The sequence below is a fragment of the Equus przewalskii genome, chromosome 8 (genome assembly GCF_037783145.1).
Source record: "Equus przewalskii isolate Varuska chromosome 8, EquPr2, whole genome shotgun sequence".
Classification (NCBI taxonomy): domain Eukaryota; kingdom Metazoa; phylum Chordata; class Mammalia; order Perissodactyla; family Equidae; genus Equus; species Equus przewalskii.
In genome coordinates, this window is record NC_091838.1 from 76,525,781 (window position 1) to 76,545,119 (window position 19,339).

At 43.8% G+C, this 19,339-nt stretch overlaps 1 protein-coding gene across 9 annotated transcripts in view; it reads right to left on the reverse strand.

Moving 5' to 3' along the window:
* ZFAT (zinc finger and AT-hook domain containing) overlaps positions 1-19,339 on the reverse strand; it is a 204,693-nt gene that overhangs the window by 88,295 nt on the left and 97,059 nt on the right. For all 9 annotated transcript variants that reach the window (XR_011543242.1, XR_011543241.1, XR_011543240.1 and 6 more), the window contains exons 8-10: positions 12,452-12,539; positions 10,499-10,648; positions 8,505-8,678 (exon numbers count right to left, since the gene is read on the reverse strand). Coding sequence is in view for 6 of the 9 variants with exons in the window: in XM_008518448.2 (XP_008516670.2) it covers positions 8,505-8,678; positions 10,499-10,648; positions 12,452-12,539 (412 nt within the window). In the remaining 3 variants the exon portion in view is untranslated. The remainder of the gene's footprint in view (positions 1-8,504; positions 8,679-10,498; positions 10,649-12,451; positions 12,540-19,339) is intronic.

The window sequence follows — 19,339 nt, forward strand, 5'->3', positions numbered from 1 at the left end:
TAATGAATACGGACAACAATAGTGTACTATAATTATGTGACAAGATAAATATCGCTACATGACAATCATATTACATATGTAAATATATCAAAGTAACACTTTGCACACCTTAAATTTACCACTGTTATACGTCAAATTTATTCAATAAAATTTTTTTAAAAATTAACCATCACAAAACAAGAATTTTTAACTATGTGTGGTGAGGGATGTTAACTAAACTTATTAGGTAATAACTTCATAATATATTCATATATCAAATCATCATGCTGTATACCTTCAACTAATACACCGTTATATGTCAATTATATCTCAATAAAACTGGAAAAAACCCTTAAAAAAAAGAAAACACACAGCACCTGTCGGCTTCCTTTTTTCTTACTACACCGTCCTCTGCTTGATGAGTTTCCCTGAGGACGGGTCCAGCTGCTGAGTTACTTTAAATAGGGTTCTACATAAAACTAGGGAGTGATGGAACCGTAGAAAAATCTTAAACCATCATATGAAAATAAAACCATCCCCTTCATCTTCCAGCATTTGGATTCCATCAAAACACAGAGAAAGACAGTGATGGAAAATTCCTTCTCATTTAGAGCAACTTCTTTGAAATACCTGTTAGACCATTCCTGCCAAATCTAACTTCATGTGTACCTCAAACCTGAAGGGGCATTAAAATTCTTAGAGAAAGAAATTTGCGTAAATCTAAGCTGTTACTAGCAATAATATCCAGAGGCATAAAAGTGAAAATGCTGTCTTATGACTATTTATCCAGTCTTACTGAAAAAGGTGGTATTTTGCATAAGTAAATCTTTCAGAAAACTGACTTTACCCTTTTCAACACTGATACTCTCTAAATATTAACTATTGCACTATGCCATCCTAATGAGAGAATATTTAGGAGAAGAGTAATTTGATTTTTCCCAAATGACATAGAGGACATAGGTTAACCACTACAAATATCCATTCTTACACGGTGTTGTTGAGATCTGGGGGGAATATGAGAACACTGACCACTGGAGAAATGGGTACATCTGCCCAAGACCTAGAATGAACTGATCCACTTAATAGGAACCTAGTTAACCGTCGCACGACCCCACTGTGGTAGGGTGATAATGCCCTCCCCAAAAGACATCCAGGTCCTAATCTCCAGCACCTGTAAATGTTACCTTATGTGGCCAAACGGATTTCGCAGACATGATCAAATTAAGGATCTTGAGATGGGAGAGTATTGTGGACTATCCAGGTGGACCCAATGAAAATGCAAAGGGCTTTATAAGAGAGGGACAGAAGGGTCAGGCTCAGAGAGGAGATGGGCTGACGGAAGCAGGAGACAGAAAGAGACTGGAGGAGGCTACGCTGCTGGCTTTGAAAGGGCTGATAAGCTAAAGGACGTAGGCAGCCTCTGGAAGCTAGAGAGGTTAGAGAAGCAGATTCTCCCCTCCAGCTCGAGCAGGAGTAGCCACCCTGCTGACACCGTGATTTTAGACTTCTGACCTCCAGAGCTGTCCCATCATAAATCTGTGTTGTTTTCACCCACTAAACCTGTGGTTGTTTGTTACAGCAGCCATAGGAAACTAACACCTCCATGTTACAAATGGGAATGATGAAGTACCTGTTCAAGGTCACACAGGGAGGAAGTGTTCCAGCCTAGGCCTCCCCTCCTGAGCCCAGTTTTACCCATCCTGCCTTACTGCTCTCCACGTAGCTGGGCACACCGAGGTTTGCCATCTCAGGGGAGCAAAGCACCCTGCAGGAAGTACGACAGGCATCTGTGCAGGCGTTTTACAGAGCACCCGTACTCACGGTTCTGGCATCTGCGGTAATTTGTGCAATGGCAAAGGAGAACAGAAATAGCTGCAGCAATAAAATACAGCTTAAGAAGCCTCTGTACTTTAAAGGCTGAACTTCAAGCAAATGCAGACTCAGAGACTGATGATTCTCTGTAATTAGAACATCAGCTTTGATACGAGGAGGAATGGATCAGCACGAGACATGGAAAGAAACAGACGGTGACACAGAGCCAGACAAAAGACCAAGAAAGAGCCAGATGCCAGAACTAGATTAAAGTTACACACACTGTGCCAGGTCTCTGCAGCTGAGCCCCCACTACCCTGGTGAGGTTTTAGGTAAGCAAGCCTCACCTAATCGTTAGAGCTGTGTATCAGTCTAAGCTAGCTGTTCAGTAAGCTGTACAGTTGACTCTACTCAGTTATCTCCACTGGAGCCCAGAGTTTATAAAAACCTGAGAAAAAGAGCTTCAGGTGGACCCAGAGAGGAGCACATAGGAAGAGGCACGCCTGGGCCCTGAAATCAGGCCTCCCTCTCCTGCCCATCGCCAGATCCAGCACGTAAGGCTAAGCCACAGGAACCTACCGTGACTGTGCAGCCCCCAGTCCCAACCCTGTCCCTTGACCTTCTCTCCAGGGGTGAGCTGGAGGGAGGATGAGATGGACGAGGATGCTGTGGAGAGAGCAGGCTGCCTGAAGCCTAGATAATGAACTTGGTAAGATCAACCAGCCAGTTGCTCAGGTACCATTTTCTATTCACTTCCTGGTTCTAGATTGTTCTAGAAGTAGAGCCCATGGGCTAGTGGGGCTACTTTATCCTACAGTGATTTTGCTTTTTAGAGGGAAGAGGAGGAAAAAGAACTCAATACTTACTCTCCCAGACTATTTCAACATGTAGCCATGGGATCTCTTATTATAAACTGAAGAAGCAGGAAAAAAAACTACTTCCTCCACTCAGACCTAATTCCCACACTCAACTCTCCACTTGTCTAATTATTACGCAGACAAGAGTGCTTGAAGCTCGCATAACTCCTCTCGGTAAATTTTACCAGAAGTCTTCTTAACTCAAGCGTATGAGGCAGGTTGCAGTGGGAGGAGGGGGACCCAAACAAATTAGCACTGAAATTCAAAGAGCTTTTTATTTCCTGATTAGAGAACTCTTGTTTGATTACATAACACAAAGGCGCTACAGCGTTTAACCTTCCCCATCTGCTGTGCATGGGCAGGATCACGCATAAACCTCGGGACCGCACGTCACGTCTAGGCTCTCTTTAAAGTCGAAAAGGGCAAGTGTGTGCCAGCACAATCTTTGCATTCAATTCTCGCATACGGTTCACATACATGCAAAGGGTTTGATCCGGCCCTTTATACATCAGTGTCTCTCTTTGTACATATTGACTGGCACAGCTGTTTAACCGAAACCTTCACCCAGACTGGCCTATCCCTTCCAAGGCACAGTAATGAGCTCCTTTGGGAAACAGGAATGAATAAACAAGGACACATCACTTTAAAGAGGCCAATGAATGTGAGAAATTAGATTCACAAGAGGCTAAAGGAGAGAGCAATTACTCAGATCCTTTTTACTGCATTAAAAGATGGCCAAGAAGATTCATTTAATAGTGAGTTCCTCTACCATATTTTAAAACATCCAATTCACAAGCATCTGATTTACTATATCTGACAGGTGAGATGGAGAAAGTACTCGGCACTTTTTGAGTGCTACTCTTTCCCAACCACTTTATGCAAGGCACTTTACATTTTTTTTTTCCACTAAATCAACAAAAATTTATTGAGCACCTACTATAATTCAGGCACTGTTTTAGGGGCTGGGAATACAAAACAAATAGAGTAAGTCAAAAATCCCTGCTCCTGGAACTTAGTCTAGCGGAAGACACAGAGAATCATAAATAAGGAAATTATATTGCACATTAGAGAAAGATTGGCCTAAGGGGAAACAGCAAGAAACAGGGAAGAGACTATGAAGTAACTGCTGGGAGAGTGCCAGAGGCAGATACAAAAAGTGATAAACAAGGGAACTATATAGTATATGAGAAAAAGATAAGCCAAGAAGGAAAATCTAAGAAACACAAGGGAGTTTGTACGATTTGGTGGGAGTGTGAATTTTACACACACAGTAGTTAGGGAAAGGCCTTCCTGAGGAAAGGACTCGAGTACAGACCTGAAGGCCAGGAGTGAAGCATCCAGTAAGGCATCTGGAGGAGGAAGCTGCCAGGCAGAGGGAGGGCCAGTGCCTGGGAAGGGCATGTACCTGCCAGGTCTGAGGATCAGGAAGGAGACCGACATGTCTAGAGAGGTGAAGGTCAGAAGAAAGTAGAGGAGACGAGGTCAGAGATGGAGGGGTGCAGCGGGAGGGTCAGACAGGTCATAGTCAGGATTCTGGCTGTTAGGCTGACATTTGGTCCAACAGGATGGCTCTGGTTGCTGTTTGAGAAGTGGCGGTGGGGGTCAAGGGCAGGAGCAGGGAAAGCAGGAGGAGGCTACTGTGAGAATGGAGGCAAGAGATGACCAGAGAGGCTTGTACAAAATACTCGCCATAAGGGTACTGAGAAGTAGTAGATTTCTGGATCGTCTTGAAGGGAGAACACACAGGATTTGCAAATGGATCATTTGAGGAGTGTGAACAAGACAGTCAAGAAAGACCCGAGGGTTTTGACCCAAACGCTGAAAAGGAGTTGCATTTATGGAGATGGAGTACAGCAGTGGCCAGCAGACTCCGGGCTGGGGGCCGAATGCAGCCTGCTTCCAGTTTTCGTACAACTGGGAGTTAAGAACAGCTTTTACATTTTTCCATTTGTAAAAAGAAAACACAACGAAAAACAACAGAGAAGAATATGTAGCAGAAACCATATGTGGCACTCAAAAGCTAAACTGTTTACTCTTTCTTTACAGGGTGTGGTGACCCCTGGACCACAGGAGACACAGGTTGGGCAAGATGAGGAGCTCAGTGGTGCACAGGCCAAGTTTGAGGTGCCTTCGAGACATCCAGGTGCAGATTCTGAGCCGGCACTTGTAAGTGCAGGGCCGAAGCTCGGGCGAGAGGCCAGGGCTGGAAGTAGAAGTTTGGAAACCCTCCATGTAAATGGTGTGGGAAGCCCTAAGACTGGAGAGCTCATCTCGGCTGTGAGTACAGAAAGAAGAGCCCACAGATTAAATCCTGCAGCCTTGCAAGATGTAGAGATCAGAGCTAAGAAGGATCCAGAAAAGGAGAGTGAGGAACAGCCAGAAGAACAGGAGAAACCTAGGCAAGTAGGGGTGCATCTTCCATCATTTGATCCTCAAACCCATTAGGCCAAGGGGGTATAATTATCCCCATTTTACTGATGAGGAAACTGAGGTTCAGAGAAGTAATCTGAGCAAAGTCACCCTACTAGGCAGTGGCAGGCAAGACTCAAACCTAGGCCTCCTGAGCTCTCTCCACTTAGCTCTCTGTGCAACAACCTACTAAACCATGACTGATACAGGAAATACACTGAAAACCAAATCATCGCAGGCAGGCTTTACAGCAACGTCTGCTCAAAATAAAGAGCCAATTCAGTGGTCACAGGCTGAGAGGTGCATCATGGCAAGCAAGCCCCCAGTACCAGCACACCCCCCGAGGAATTCAAAGCTGTTTCAGACGATGTCAAATGGGCCACACGCCATCTCAGGGAGGGAGGTCGTGTTCTTCTTTTGTGGAAAGGAAGATATTTTTCTTAACTTGACCAAACAGTTCCAAAGTTTATCCAAAGGAATAACAATTAAATGAGAAAAACTAAGAGATGTCCATAAAAAAATAAAAAGAAGAAGAAAGAATATTTGTGTGCATAATCATAAAATTATAGTTATTAAGACAGTATATTACAAAAAAATGTGCTAGAGTAAAGATCACTGAAACAGACCAAAACCTCAAAATAGACCCAAAATCTTAAGAAATTCTGGCACTTCAAAATAAAATGGAAAGGACTGATTTCTCTATAAATATGCTGAGTCAATTGATAACTGTTTAGAAACAAAGACTCCTACCACACACTTAACACCAAAATAGATTTCAAGAATATTAAATCTCATAAATGTTATAAACCCCTAAAATAAAACTTGAAGAAAATACAAAAGAATTTTCCCTTAAGAAAGGTTTCTTTTAACATAGAGAAATCGTGGAGGAAAAAAACATAAAGGAAAAGATTGATAAATTTAAATATGCAAAATAATTCAACTTCTATACATAAAAAGATATGGTAAACAAAATGTAATGATAACTTGGGGGGGAAATGTGCAGAATATGACAAACCCCTGAGATACAAACAGCTTTTAGAAATCTACAAGATAAGAGTATTATAAGAAAATGGGTAAGAGAAGTAACTAAACTTTTTTCAAAGCTTTTATACAATAAAAAGGAAAAGAACAGCCTATAGTTTGATTAAAGTTATAGAACAGATCATCAGTGGAGCTGGAACTGGTCTATGATCCAGGACTCCACTTACCTCGCTGGCCTTTGAGAAAACACGAGACTATGGAAAGAGAGAAACACACACGAGTGCTGGCAGGCCTGGGGAAGAAGCCATCACCCAGGTGAGACCAGATAAAACATACTGTACCTCCTAGTTCCACATCTATAGTCCTCTGTGACACTGGGCTCCTACAGTCACAGAGCATGCGGGGTAAAACAGACCCAAGAAATGTTAAGGTCCCATGTCCTTCTTTTGCAGCATAACAAAATCGGGGCCCACGGAGGGAAAAAAGTTGGCCCACCAAGGCAGGCCCCCTGTTCCAGTGGCCTTCTCGTCACACCTGGTGACTGATGCCCTTCTTCCCAGATGGGTGAGTGCTTGAAAATGAGACATGACTTTACAAATACCTCACACTCTCAAAAATGTCAGGAAAAAGAAAAAATGAAGAAAAACAATGCCAATTTCCTGTTTTGTTAGAAAATATTTCATAATGCCTGCAAGACCTCTCCTTCTTGGGAAGGGTGTATTAGCGCTTTGACTGCATGCACATCTTTGCTCATCTGAATTCCCTTGCCTGCTGAGGAGCACAGGGAAGCAGGTGAAGCGACAGGCGAGACAGGATGAGTGTTATCCCTCTGTGATACTACGACTCACACGGACCCCATCCCTCCACATCAGACAACGGTTGGTCCGTGGTCCCTGATTAGACAGGGGCCCCAGCTCGGAGCCAGGCATGCAGCCTCAGCACCCTTCCCAGGCCCCGTGAGCGCCCTCCAGACCCTGCCACCCAGCCCAGTGCTCCAGACCTCCCTGGCTCTGGGGACAGCCTCTTTTCATTACTGGCACTGTTTTATTAGAAATTTCAGGGAATAATGTGCTACCATGTCAAGGAATATTGGTAAGACTTACTGTTTTCAGAGGTGTAGAATTCATGAACGATTACATGACTTAATGCTTTCATTACTCAGGATACGACTGCTTTACTGTCATTGTCTTTTTAATTATTTTGATTATGGACTTTTTTATTTACAGTGCACTGCTTAAGTGTGAATAGTTATGGCTCTGGCTTTTGTTCAGCCTTAGGCAAGCCCTTGATCTTTAATTCTGAGAATCCCAGCTAGGCATTCAGCCTCTCCTCTGAGTCCCTCAAGCTCAACCAAATGCAGACACGATGGACGGATTCCCCAGAATATTCTTAAAATAAAGGTAGGACTTAAGAGCTGTATTGTCCTCTAAGCTCTGAAATCAAAAATCACTGCTCAAATCACTTTGTTTTTTTTATAGCGAACTCCAATTTTTGTACACAATTGTGCTAAAGTAACAATATATTTATAAATATAGTTTTTTAATCTCATAGTATGGAGTAGTCACAAGACCCTCTCACAATGGGGGTTTTAAAGAAAAATGAAAGTGTTAAAGGTCTTTTGGTTTAGCTGCCTGTCTTCCTAAGATAATTCTGCCTTCTTTCCCTCTATTCAGCCCCCTCAGGCAGACTGTCCTAGCCACTGTGCCCACCGCCCACCACCCACCATGACTCACACCCTCCTCCCCGGCCATCCCAAGCTCCTTCCATCACGGCACTTACTTTACCAGGCCCTGCATGCTTCTCTCTCTCCCCACTGGACTATAAACTCCTTGAAGGCAGGAGCTGTCCCTTACTGACCCTGGATCCCCAGGCATGGCTGGCATATAGTAAGAACTCAATCAGTGGCTCTTAACGAATGAATGAAATTAGAAATCCACTCTAGTGTACTTTATCAAGGTCAAATCTGCCCAACTACTGTTTGTATTTTGAACTGAGCCCTATTTTGGACTGAATACAGAAACCCTGAGGAGGCTCGGATGATGAGAGCATCCAATGGAAACATCAGTCCAGGTGTGATCCCGGGTGCCCCTCACGACCCTCGGGCTCAGGCGGGGACAGAGGGCTGAAGAGGATGGAAACATCCAGATCAAGGCTTCCTGAGGATGCCTTATTCCCTGCCGCAGTGTCCCCTCCATGTCCACCCCTCACGTACACACACATGTGTGCACACAGACACACACAGAGTACACGTTTCCAAGCACTGGTGGAGGTTGGGCGCAGCTCCAGTACTGAGCACGGGGCAGCAAGGATGCAGGCGAGGCCCCTCTGCTCTCTCTCAGAACAGAAATTCTACCACACACGCTCCTTCCTGCCTGCGGACACACCCACAGTTTCTGCTGCCCCGGGAATGTCAGCTTCAAACCACACCTTAGAGGGAAGAACACTCGTGTGGAGTCACTTACTCACCGTCAGCAGTGTGAAGGAGCTTGTGACTTTTCAACGTCCCTTTTGATTTGAATTTCTTGCCACACATGTCACATAGGTGGGTTTTCTCAGTGCTGTGACGATTCATATGGGCCTTGAGGTTGCTCTTGCTACGAGTTGCATATTCACACAAAGAACATTTGAAGGGTTTCACCCCTACCAGAGGAGAAAAAAGATACATATATACATCTACACATGCACACACATAGATACACACCCATATCCACATCCACTTTGAATAAGGCAGTGCACTCGCTTGTCCCAAGCACGCGGGACCTCCCCGACCCTCTCACCCGGGCTACTCCCTCCTCCTGGGGCTGCCAGGAGATTTCCCTGCTTCCCTATCAATGTTCCCAAACCCAGTAACTCTCTCCTAGCTGGGCTGCTTACGTGCTTCCCAGGGAGCGGTTCACACCTCTCTCCCCACAGTCTGGGGACGCCGAGGGCACACCCCCCGAGCGGTTCATGTAGCAGACGTTCATTAGATTCAACTGAACTGAGTTAAAGTGAACAAAATTAAAGCAACCAAGGGTCTTGGCAAAAATCAGTGGGAGCAGGCACCCAGGATCAGATGTAAAAGCCCCTTTTGCTTCACAAATAAGCGGAGCTTTACAACGCTGGTTGTTGTTTTGGGGCTGATGGTTCAGACTCGGGGCATCCGGGCACTCCACTCCTCCTCCTGCGTTCAACAAACCTCTGCTGAGGACCTACTTCACGGTGAACACTGAGAGTTGATACTGAAGCTGAGAAACCTTGGCCCCCGCCTGCACGCTCCAGAGGGAAATGGAGACAAGCAGAAAGGCTGTCACAAGCGAGGTGACATGCTGTGGGGTGAGGGGAGCTGTGCCCACATCCGGACACAGAGCTATAATGAATGGATAAATATTACTGAGCCCAGCATTTTCAACCCTCATCTGTATGACCTAAGACTGCAGCTGAGGAAACCGAGGCTTTACCAAGGCTGCGGGATGTACCCAGGGGCGCAGAGCTAAGGGGCACGCATGCTGGTCAGAGAAAAAGTCTCTCCCAACCTTGGCTGTGCTCTCAGCTCCTCTGCCTTGTCTGGGTTCCTATGCATCAGTTGCTGTTCTCTTTACTGAACTGTTAGTCTCTCCCTTCCTAACGGTTCCTTCTCTGTGGCCGACAACAGGCCATTTTTATGCCATATTGTAGAAAATTCTTATTTAGTTCTTCATCCCCTCTAGGAGCCGTCTTGCTCTTCTGCCTGCTGCATTCCAGGTTCCTAACTCAGAAGGGACCTATTGCAGACGTCTGCAAGGGCTTTCCGGGGCCTCCTGGCTCCGAGCCTCATCCACAGGACAGCCACATCCCTACCCAGGGGGAGAAAACAAAGTTGGCGACCTGCTGTCTCTAACAGTATCCTGACCTCCAACTTCCCAAAGTCCCGGAGGGCGCTCCCCGACACTTCCCTTCACAGGCATGCACCCCAAAAGCACAGCCTACGTTCCTCCTCTCCATCACTCAATCGCCACTCAACTCTTCCACGTTGTGAATTCTTTCTCTGCAGCGTGAACAACAGCTCCCCACACTGCCGGAATCTGAGGATCTCTGCTGCCCTCCTCGCCTTCCTTCAATCACAACAGCAGCACTTCCTCAACACCCACCATGCACAGCGCACCATGGTGGGTGCAGAGCTACCACGTGGCTAAGGCAGAGCTGCTCTCATTCTCCTGAACCTCATGCTTTCTGGCACAGGAGACATGCCGACTTATTTAACTACAACTACAACAAGAGCATAAAGAATTGCACACCTATGCTCATTGCAATTGCAACTAAATAAGTAATGATTCAAATCACTGATCTTAGCTCGGTGATGGACATACTTCTCCGTGTGTCAAAGAAATTCTAACTGCAGGGGACACGGAGCTCTGGCTCCCTCCTAATGCACTCCCAGAAGGAAGCACACGGAAGCACAAAATTAAAAGGGTGCTCTATTCTGACAGATGAATACTCACCTTCATGAGCCCAAATGTGACGCTGAAGGTCTGAGCCATTCTTCATGAAATAGAAATCACAATACGGGCACTTCATGGCTCTCTTTCCAATCAGCCCTTTCAGCTGAACCCTCCTCCCCAGGACCTCGGAAATGGTGCTCATGGAGACCTCTAGAAGAAAAGCAGGACGGTGATCAGAAGCAGCCAAAGAATGTCGGTTCAAGTTAGATGTAAATGAACCTCGTAACGGCACGGGACCCCACTGGTCCATCCTGGCAGCACTAAGGTAGCAAATCGAGGTGTGCCTCACGGGATCACGTGAGAGGGTTTTCGCCTAAAAAGTTAAACTGGAATCTAATCAAGTCTCAGATCTAAATATCTTTTAACATAAAATGTGAGGGATGGAGAAACAGTATCATGAGGCAACAATCACACAAATGCAGATTGTGAAATCATCTACAGGAAAACCGACCGAGTTTCTCCAAAAAATCAACGTCAGGGGGAAAAAGGCAGGGGTTGAGAGTGTCCCATAGAATACAAGAAACTGAAGTGACAGAACTAAAAGCAAAAGGCGTGAGTCTCGATCCAAACAAACCAACTGTAAAAAGAAAATCTTGTGTCAACTGGGGAAATTGTAAATGGACTAATACTAGACGGTAATAGGAAATGACTGCTACTGCTGTTTGTTTTAATGGTGACATAGTTGTTATGTTGAAAAACATCCTTATTAATCGGAGATGCATTCTGAAGGTTTTTTATGGGAAATTATGTCTGGGACATACTTTAAAATATTCTAGAAAAAAAGTTTAGAGAGATTGATACATGAAATAAGTTTGGCAAAATGTAGATAACTAGGGAGGGTGAGTTATGCGGGTGCCTTCTATTATTCTGTATATTTTGTACACATTTGGAACTGTCCATAATAAAATGTTTAAAATAATGACAAAAGGTGTTTTGTACGTATGTTCATGAGCAAAGTTTGGCTGGTTTAAATGAGTCTCCTCAGGTCACACTGGACACGGGTTACACAGGACACCGAGTAACATGGGAAGGACAGGATTGGGATTCAGAGAATCATATAACCCACGTGTTCCACACAGATGAGGGCCTCAAGCTCCATCCATTCCCACATAAAACAGGAGTGTCAGTGCACTTTCTTATTTATTTTTATCCATTATCATTTATAATCAGTGAGTCAGGTTCCTAATATCAGGAGCAGATACAAAATAGAGAGAGAGAGGGGCAGGATGGAGGGAAGGTGCATTGAGCTTATCTGCTCCATTTATACAACACACAGCGCCATGTCCGCGCTCCCGGGTCCTGCTGGAGGTGGCTCCAGGGACCAGGGAGAAGGCACTAACGATGGCGGCCCCAACGCACGGCTCTCACAGGCCGGGGGAGAGGACCAATGACTAGAACACAAGGAGCCAGCGTGCTGTGATGGAGGAGGGGCCCTCCCCCGAGACTGGGGGGCCACCAAAGCCTCCCCAAAGGTGAGGCTCTGAGGGGGAACGAAGAGAATAAACGGGAATTAACCAGGCAGAAAGGAAACGTGTCACAGGCAGCAAGAACAGAAGTGACGAGGCATGAAGGCCCCGGGAGCTTGTGCCTCACGCACCTGAGTGGTGCAGGGTGTGAGGACACCGAGGGTGACAGTCACTCCAACTCACGGAGGCTCCCAGGAGGAGGGCACCTGCACTGTACGTGACCCAGGTAAGGCATTTAAGATTACAATAAAGTGGGAGGGATGCACTGAGACCGTGGGGAGACAGATCTGAAGACCAGACAGAAGAATAAAAGGAAGGAAATAATTACATAACCTCCCCAGCTTTAAATAAAGGTGAACGTTTCCTGTGAATACTCATATCCTCACCCTCTTTATTTCCATTTAGTGCAGTTGACATACAGTGCTGTTTTAAAATAAACATAAGCATTTTAAAAATTAATCGCCCACTCTAAAATGCACAGCCTTACCGGGATGGTTGGTCTTGATATGTGACTTTATCAATCGATCTTCTGAAAAAGACTTTTCACACACAGGACAAGAATAACTCCTTTTGTCCTTAACAAAAAGAGAGCATAATCACTTGACTGTCTTGTTTAAAGCTGGGCTCTGTGGAAAAATCAACACCACCATCACCACCACCAATTCACCAAAACTAGATGCATGGGGCGCCTTTCGAAGCACATGCCTGCACCTGGCCCCACACAGCCTGGGGGACTCAAGAGCAGTAGGGGATGGCATCAGCGACATTTCAGAAGGGAGGGACGGGGCTCAGAGATGACAATCCATGGAGGGCCTGGGCCAGTAGAGGGCAGGGCTCCACCTTGAGGTCTACCACGCAGACCAGCACTGCTCCACGACCCAACGCCCAACGCATGGTGTGCACGGGGTTTCACATAAGTTATTTCATTGAGACTCAAAACCACTGTTGAAGGACAGGTATCATCATGCTCACATTACAGATTAAGAAACCAAGGCCAAGGCAACAAGCCCGGATCTGAGAGGAAGAGCCAGCGTCGGAACCCCAGTGTACAGATGCCCACCTCGGCTCCTCCTACCACCCCAATGACATGTCCCACCGAGGCTGCAGGCAAGTTCATCCTGCACGGCGGCTCCCTCCATCCACCCGGCTAACTGCGGTGCGACATTCTCAGTGAGGGAGAGGATTCTGTGAAGGAGCATGCTGTGGCTTTGGCTCATTCGCCTTTTCTCTCAGAGCTCACTTTAGGGCTGATTCACATAATTTTTCCTAGAGGGTGAGTGTCATGGGTTAACTGTGTCCCCTCTAAAATTCACGTTGAAGTCTTAAGCCCCAGTACTTCAGAACGTGACCATATTGGGAAATAGGGTCATTACAGATCTAATTAGTTAAGATGAGGTCATTAGGGAGGGCCCTAACCCAAAATAACTGGTGTCCTTATAAACAGGGGAAATTTGGACACAGACACGCACACAGAGGGAATGCCATGTGAAAATGAAGGCAGAGATCTGGATAACGTGTCTACAAACCAAAGAACACCAAAGATTGGCAGCAACCACCAAAAGCTGGGGTAGGGGCCTGGAATGGATTCTCGCTCACAGCCCTCAGAAGGAAGAAACTGCCAGCACCTTGCTCTTGGACTCCCAGCCTCCAGAGCTGTGAGACAATAAACACAGCTTAAGCCCCTCAGCATGCGGAACTTTGTTACGGCAGCCCCAGGAAGCTAACGCAGTGGGCGAGCAGAAGGAAGAAAAAGGGCAGCGGCCAGACTCCACATGTACTAAGGTGCTTCAGACGGCCGGCGGGGGAGGCCACAGCAAGTGACCCGGATGACAGAGGGCTGCGCATGTAAGTTTCATTCTTGCTGTCATGCTCAACATCCTCATCAAGGAGGACAATCAAGGCATATAGGATCAGTGTGAACTGTCAAGCTGAGAAACACCTGACAAACCCACAACAGGCTTTGAAAGCGTGACCAGGATTGACGAGTTTTACCAGCCCACATCTTGCAAAGAGCCAAAACCTGGGTGGGAGGGTTCTGCATGTCCAGATGAACCAAAACAAAACCAAGACATGCAGGAGCCATGACTGTGAGGAGGTGTTTTGGGCCCTGTGTTTTCCAGAAAATGTAAACATAGTCCATGCTCACTTAGACTGGCAGGAGGACTAACTCCCACCGTTGATGGAGCAGCTACTATGAGCTCGGCATTGCACCAAGTCCTTTCCATATCTTAGTGAATGAATACAATCCCCACAGCCACCCCAAAATGCAGTCTGTCCATACCAATAGATAATAACAATAACAATAGTTACCATTTCTTAAGAATTTACTGCATGCAGAGTGCTGTGTAAGGTACCTTACAGACAACGGACAAGGCATTTAAGAACCTGCCCAAGGTCACACCACCACAGAGAGCAGAGCTGGACACCCAAGGCAGACCTCTGGACTCCAGAGCTCTTGCTCCTATAAGACAGTGACTAGGACACAGACTCAGGGCTCAGAGGCCCTGAGTTCAAATCCTGGTTTCAGCACTTATTAGCCGGGGAACTTTGGGCAAGTAAATTAACCTGTCAGCACCTTAGTTTCTCCATCTGTAAAATGGCAAACAAAAACTGCCTCCTTATATGATTGCTATGAGGAAAAGGGAGATTAAAAACACATAAAGTGGTCTTCCAATTTCTGGTCGTGCATGTAAGGAGCTTGGAGGTCTTCACTCCATCCTAACAACAAATGAAAAGCCAAACAAACTGAAAAAGCAACAACTCGTCCTAAGTCCGTAAGAGACATGAGGTCACAGGGCAAACCGCCGCCCTCAGAACTGCAGACAGACAGGTGGATACAGAAAATCACAACTTACAGGAGCAAACCCGCCAGCAGAGACCTTCCTGAAAACCAGGACTGAAGTAGGGAACCCAGAACTGTAATTGACGAATTGCTGGAAGCTCACTGTGGACAGCTGTTAGAGTTAAAAATTCCAGAGGGAACCAGTCGCATGGGGACCTCCAAACATTTCTGAGCTTTACCCCTAGGAGCTTGACCTGGTTCTCATAGTGAATATCAGAGAAAAACTGTCTCATGCTCCCAGCAAGGAGAGGGGAAAAGGAACCACTTTGAAATATGCAAGAGCATTCTGTTCTTGTTAACACGGTCTGCTCTCAGGGGAAACTAGCTAACCAGAGCCTAGCCTGCTGGGTATTAGCAGAGCACAAGCTACCTAGGGAAGGGGAAATTCCCAATTCCAGTCCCCTACAGCATTCCACAAGGGAGAAAGGAAATACCCAAACCCAGACCAGTTTAGCCATCCTTTCTCACCTAAGCAGGGAGGGAAAAAAACTGAGAAACACTGGTGAAGTTCACGTCCAGAGGCACAGGCTCACCAAAAGACTGATGCCTCCCTCCCCACACCTTACCAACACATTACCAAAGGCCTATTTACAGTAGGTCCTTTTACTCAGTACATCTTGTCCAGCTAGAAAGAAAAAATTACAAGACTTACTAAAAGGCAAAAAACAGTTTGAAGAGACAGAGGAAGCACCAGAACATGACTCAAATATGGCAGGGATGTTGGGATTATCAGGCCAGAAATTTGAAACAACTATGATGAATATGCTAAGGGTACCAACGGATAAAGTAGACATCACGTAAGAACAGATGGGCAAAGTAAGCAGAGAGAGGAAAATTCCAGGAAAGAACCAATAAAGAAATGCCAGAGATCAAAAACACTGCAACAGAAACAAAGAATGCCTTTGATGGGCTGACTGGGAGACTGGACCCAACTGACGAAAGAATCTCTGAGCTCTGTCTCAACAGAAATCTCCAAAACTGAAAAGCAATCAGAAATAAAAGACTGACAAAAATAGAATAGAACATCCAAGGACTGTGGACAACTACAAACAGTATAACATACATGAAATGAGAACACCAGAAAAAGAAAAAAAGAGATATAGGAACAGAAGAAATATTTGACACAATAATGACTGAGGATTTCCCCAAATTAATGTCAAACACCAAATCGCAGATTCAGAAAGCTCAGAGAACACCAAGTAGGATAGATATCAAATAAAGTACATCTACCATTTTCAAAGTACAGAAAATAAAAGATAAAGAAAAAATACTGAAAGAAACCAGAGGAAAAGCACCTTACCTATAGAGGAGCAAAGATAAGAATTGCATCCATCTTCTCAGAAACCATACAAGCAAGAAGAGACCGGAATGAAATATTTAAAGTGGGGAAAGAGAAATCACCAAACTAGATTTCTGCACCCTGCAAAATTATCCTTCAAAAGTGAAGGAAAAATACTTTCTCAGACACACAAAAATTGAGGGTATTTGTTACCAGTAGACCTGCCTTACCAGAAATGTTAAAACAAGAGAGAAGGAAAATGATAAAGTCAGAAACTGAATCTACTTAAAGAAAAGGAGAGCACTGGAGAAGGAATAAATGAAGGTAAAATAAAAGCTTTTCTTTGTCTTAATTGATCTAACAGAAACAGTTTGTTCAAAATAATAACAGCCACAATGTATTCAATAATGTATGCTTATGTATGTACGCTTATGTATAACTGAAATGAATGTCAGCACTGATACAAGGGGTATGAAGAAGGAATTAGAATCATTTTGTTATTATAAGTTACTCAATCCATAAAGAAAAATAGTGCTATTTGATAGTGGACATGGATTAGCTGTAAACGTGTATTGCAAATTCTAGGGTAACCACTAAAAAAAGTAAAAAAATAAGTATAAGTGATATGCTAAGAAAGGAAAGAGAATGGAATCATAGAAAATGCTCAATTAAAATTACCAAAGGCAGAAAAAGAGTGGAAGACAAAAAAGGAACAAAGAACAGTGCAACAAATAGAAAACAGTAACAAATATGATAAATGTTAATCCAATTAAATCAAAAGCACTTTCAACATCAATAATCTAAATGCACCAATTGAAAGACGGAGATTGTCAGAATGGATCAAGAAATAAGATTCAATGTATCTTGGCTACAAGAAACCCACTTTAAATATAAAGACAGATATAGATTAAAAGGAAATGGATGGAGAAAGATATAACATGCTAACAATAATCAAAGGAAAGTGGGAGTAGTTTTATTAATTTCACACAGATTTCAAAAGAGAGATAGTTATCAGTGATAAAAATGGGCATTACATGATGAGGAAAGGATCGACTCTCCAAGAAGACATCATAATCCTTAACACGTATGTGTCTAACATCAGAGAGTCAAAATACATGAGATAAAAACTGATAGAACAGCAAAGAAAAAGAGATGAATCCACTATTATAGTTGGAGACTTCAACACCCCTCTACCATAAATGAGAGATCCAGCAGGCAGAAAATCAGTAAGGACACAGTTGAACTCAACACCACCACCAATCAGGTGGGTATAACTGACATCTATAGATCACTTCATCCAACAATAACAGAATACATATTCTTCTCAAGCTCACATGGAACATTCACGAAATAAACCACATTCTGGGCCATAAAACATCCCTTGACAAATTGAAAAGAATAGAAATCATAAAATGTCTGCTCATAGACCAAATGGATTAAACTATAAATCAATAACAGAAAGATGGCTGGAATATCCCAAAATAAGTACAGATTAAACAGCACACTTTCAAATAACAAATGAGCCAAAATAGAAATCTCAAAAAAAAATTTTTAAATATTCCGAACTAAATAAAAATGAAAACACAATTTATCCAAAATCAGTGGAAAGCAATGAAAGTTGTGGTTAGAGGGAAATTTATAGCATTGAATGTATAAGCATTGAATGAAGAAAAAAGATATAAAATCAATCATCTAAGCCTCCACCTTAGGAAAGCAGAAAAAGAAGAATAAATTAAATTCAAACTAAGCAGAAGATATAATAAAAATTAGAGCAAAACTCAATGAAATTGAAAACAGAAAATCAATAAAGAAAAATCAATGAAACCAAAAGCTAGTTCTTTGAAAAGATCAATAAAATCATTAAGCCTCTAGCCAGGCTAACTAAGAAAAAAAGAGACAACACAAATTACTAATATCAGAAATGAGAGTGGATGCATACCACAGATCCCATGGACACTAAAAGGATAGTAAAGGAATACTATGAACAACTCTATGCCCTCAAATTTGACAACCTACATGAAACAGACCAATTTCTTAAAAGACACAATCTTCCAAAACTCACACAAGAAGAAACAGACAATCTGAATAGGTCCATTATCTATTAAAGAAATTGAATCAATAATTAATAACTTTCCAAAACAAAAAGCACCAGGCCAAGATGGGTTCACTGGGGGATTCTACCAAACATTTAAGGAAGAAATTATATGAATTCTCTACAATTTCTTTCAGAAGACAGAAGCAGAGGGAATACTTCCTAATTTATTCTATGAGGCCAGCATTAGACTAATACCAAAAACTAAGACATTGCAAGAAAAGAAAATTGCAGGCCATTATCTATCATGAACATAGATGCAAAAATCCTCAATAAAATATTAGCACATCAAACCCAACAATGTGTAAAAAGAACTATGTACCACAACCAAGTGAGATTTATCCCAGGTATGCCAGGCTGACTCAACATTCTAAGATCAATTACTGTAATCCATCACATCAATAGGCTAAGATATAAAAATCACACAATCATATCAATAGAAGCAGAAAAAGCATTTGGCAAAATCCAGTACCCATTCATGATAAACAATCTCAATAAACTGGGAATAGAGGGAAACTTCCTCAACTTTATAAAGAATACCTACAAAAAAACCTACAGCTAACATACTTGATGGTGAGAAACTAGAAGCTTTCCTACTAACATCAAAAACAAGGCAAGGCAGGGGCTGGCCCCGTGGCCAAGTGGTTAAGTTCGTGTGCTCCACTGCAGGCGGCCCAGTGTTTCGTTGGTTCAAATCCTGGGGAAGGACATGGCATTGCTCATCAAACCACTCTGAGGCAGCGTCCCACATGCCACAACTAGAAGGACCCACAACAAAGAATATACAACTATGTACTGGGAGGCTTTGGGAAGAAAAAGGAAAAAAAATAAAATCTTTAAAAAAAAAAAAACAAGGCAAGGGGGGTCAGCCCCACTTGTGGTTAAGTTCACACACTCCACTTCGGTGGCCCAGGGTTTTGCAGGTTCAAATCCTGGGTGTGGACATGGCACCACTCATCAAGCCATGCTGAGGTGGCATCCCACATAGCACAACCAGAAGGAATTACAACTATAAGATACAACTATGGACTGGGGGACTTTGGGGAGAAGAAGAAGAAGAAAAAAAAAAAAAGAGAGAAGATTGGCAACAGTTGTTAGCTCAGGGGCCAATCTTTAAAAAAAATTTAAAAAAAAAAAAAAGATCCGCACAAGATGAGTTAAC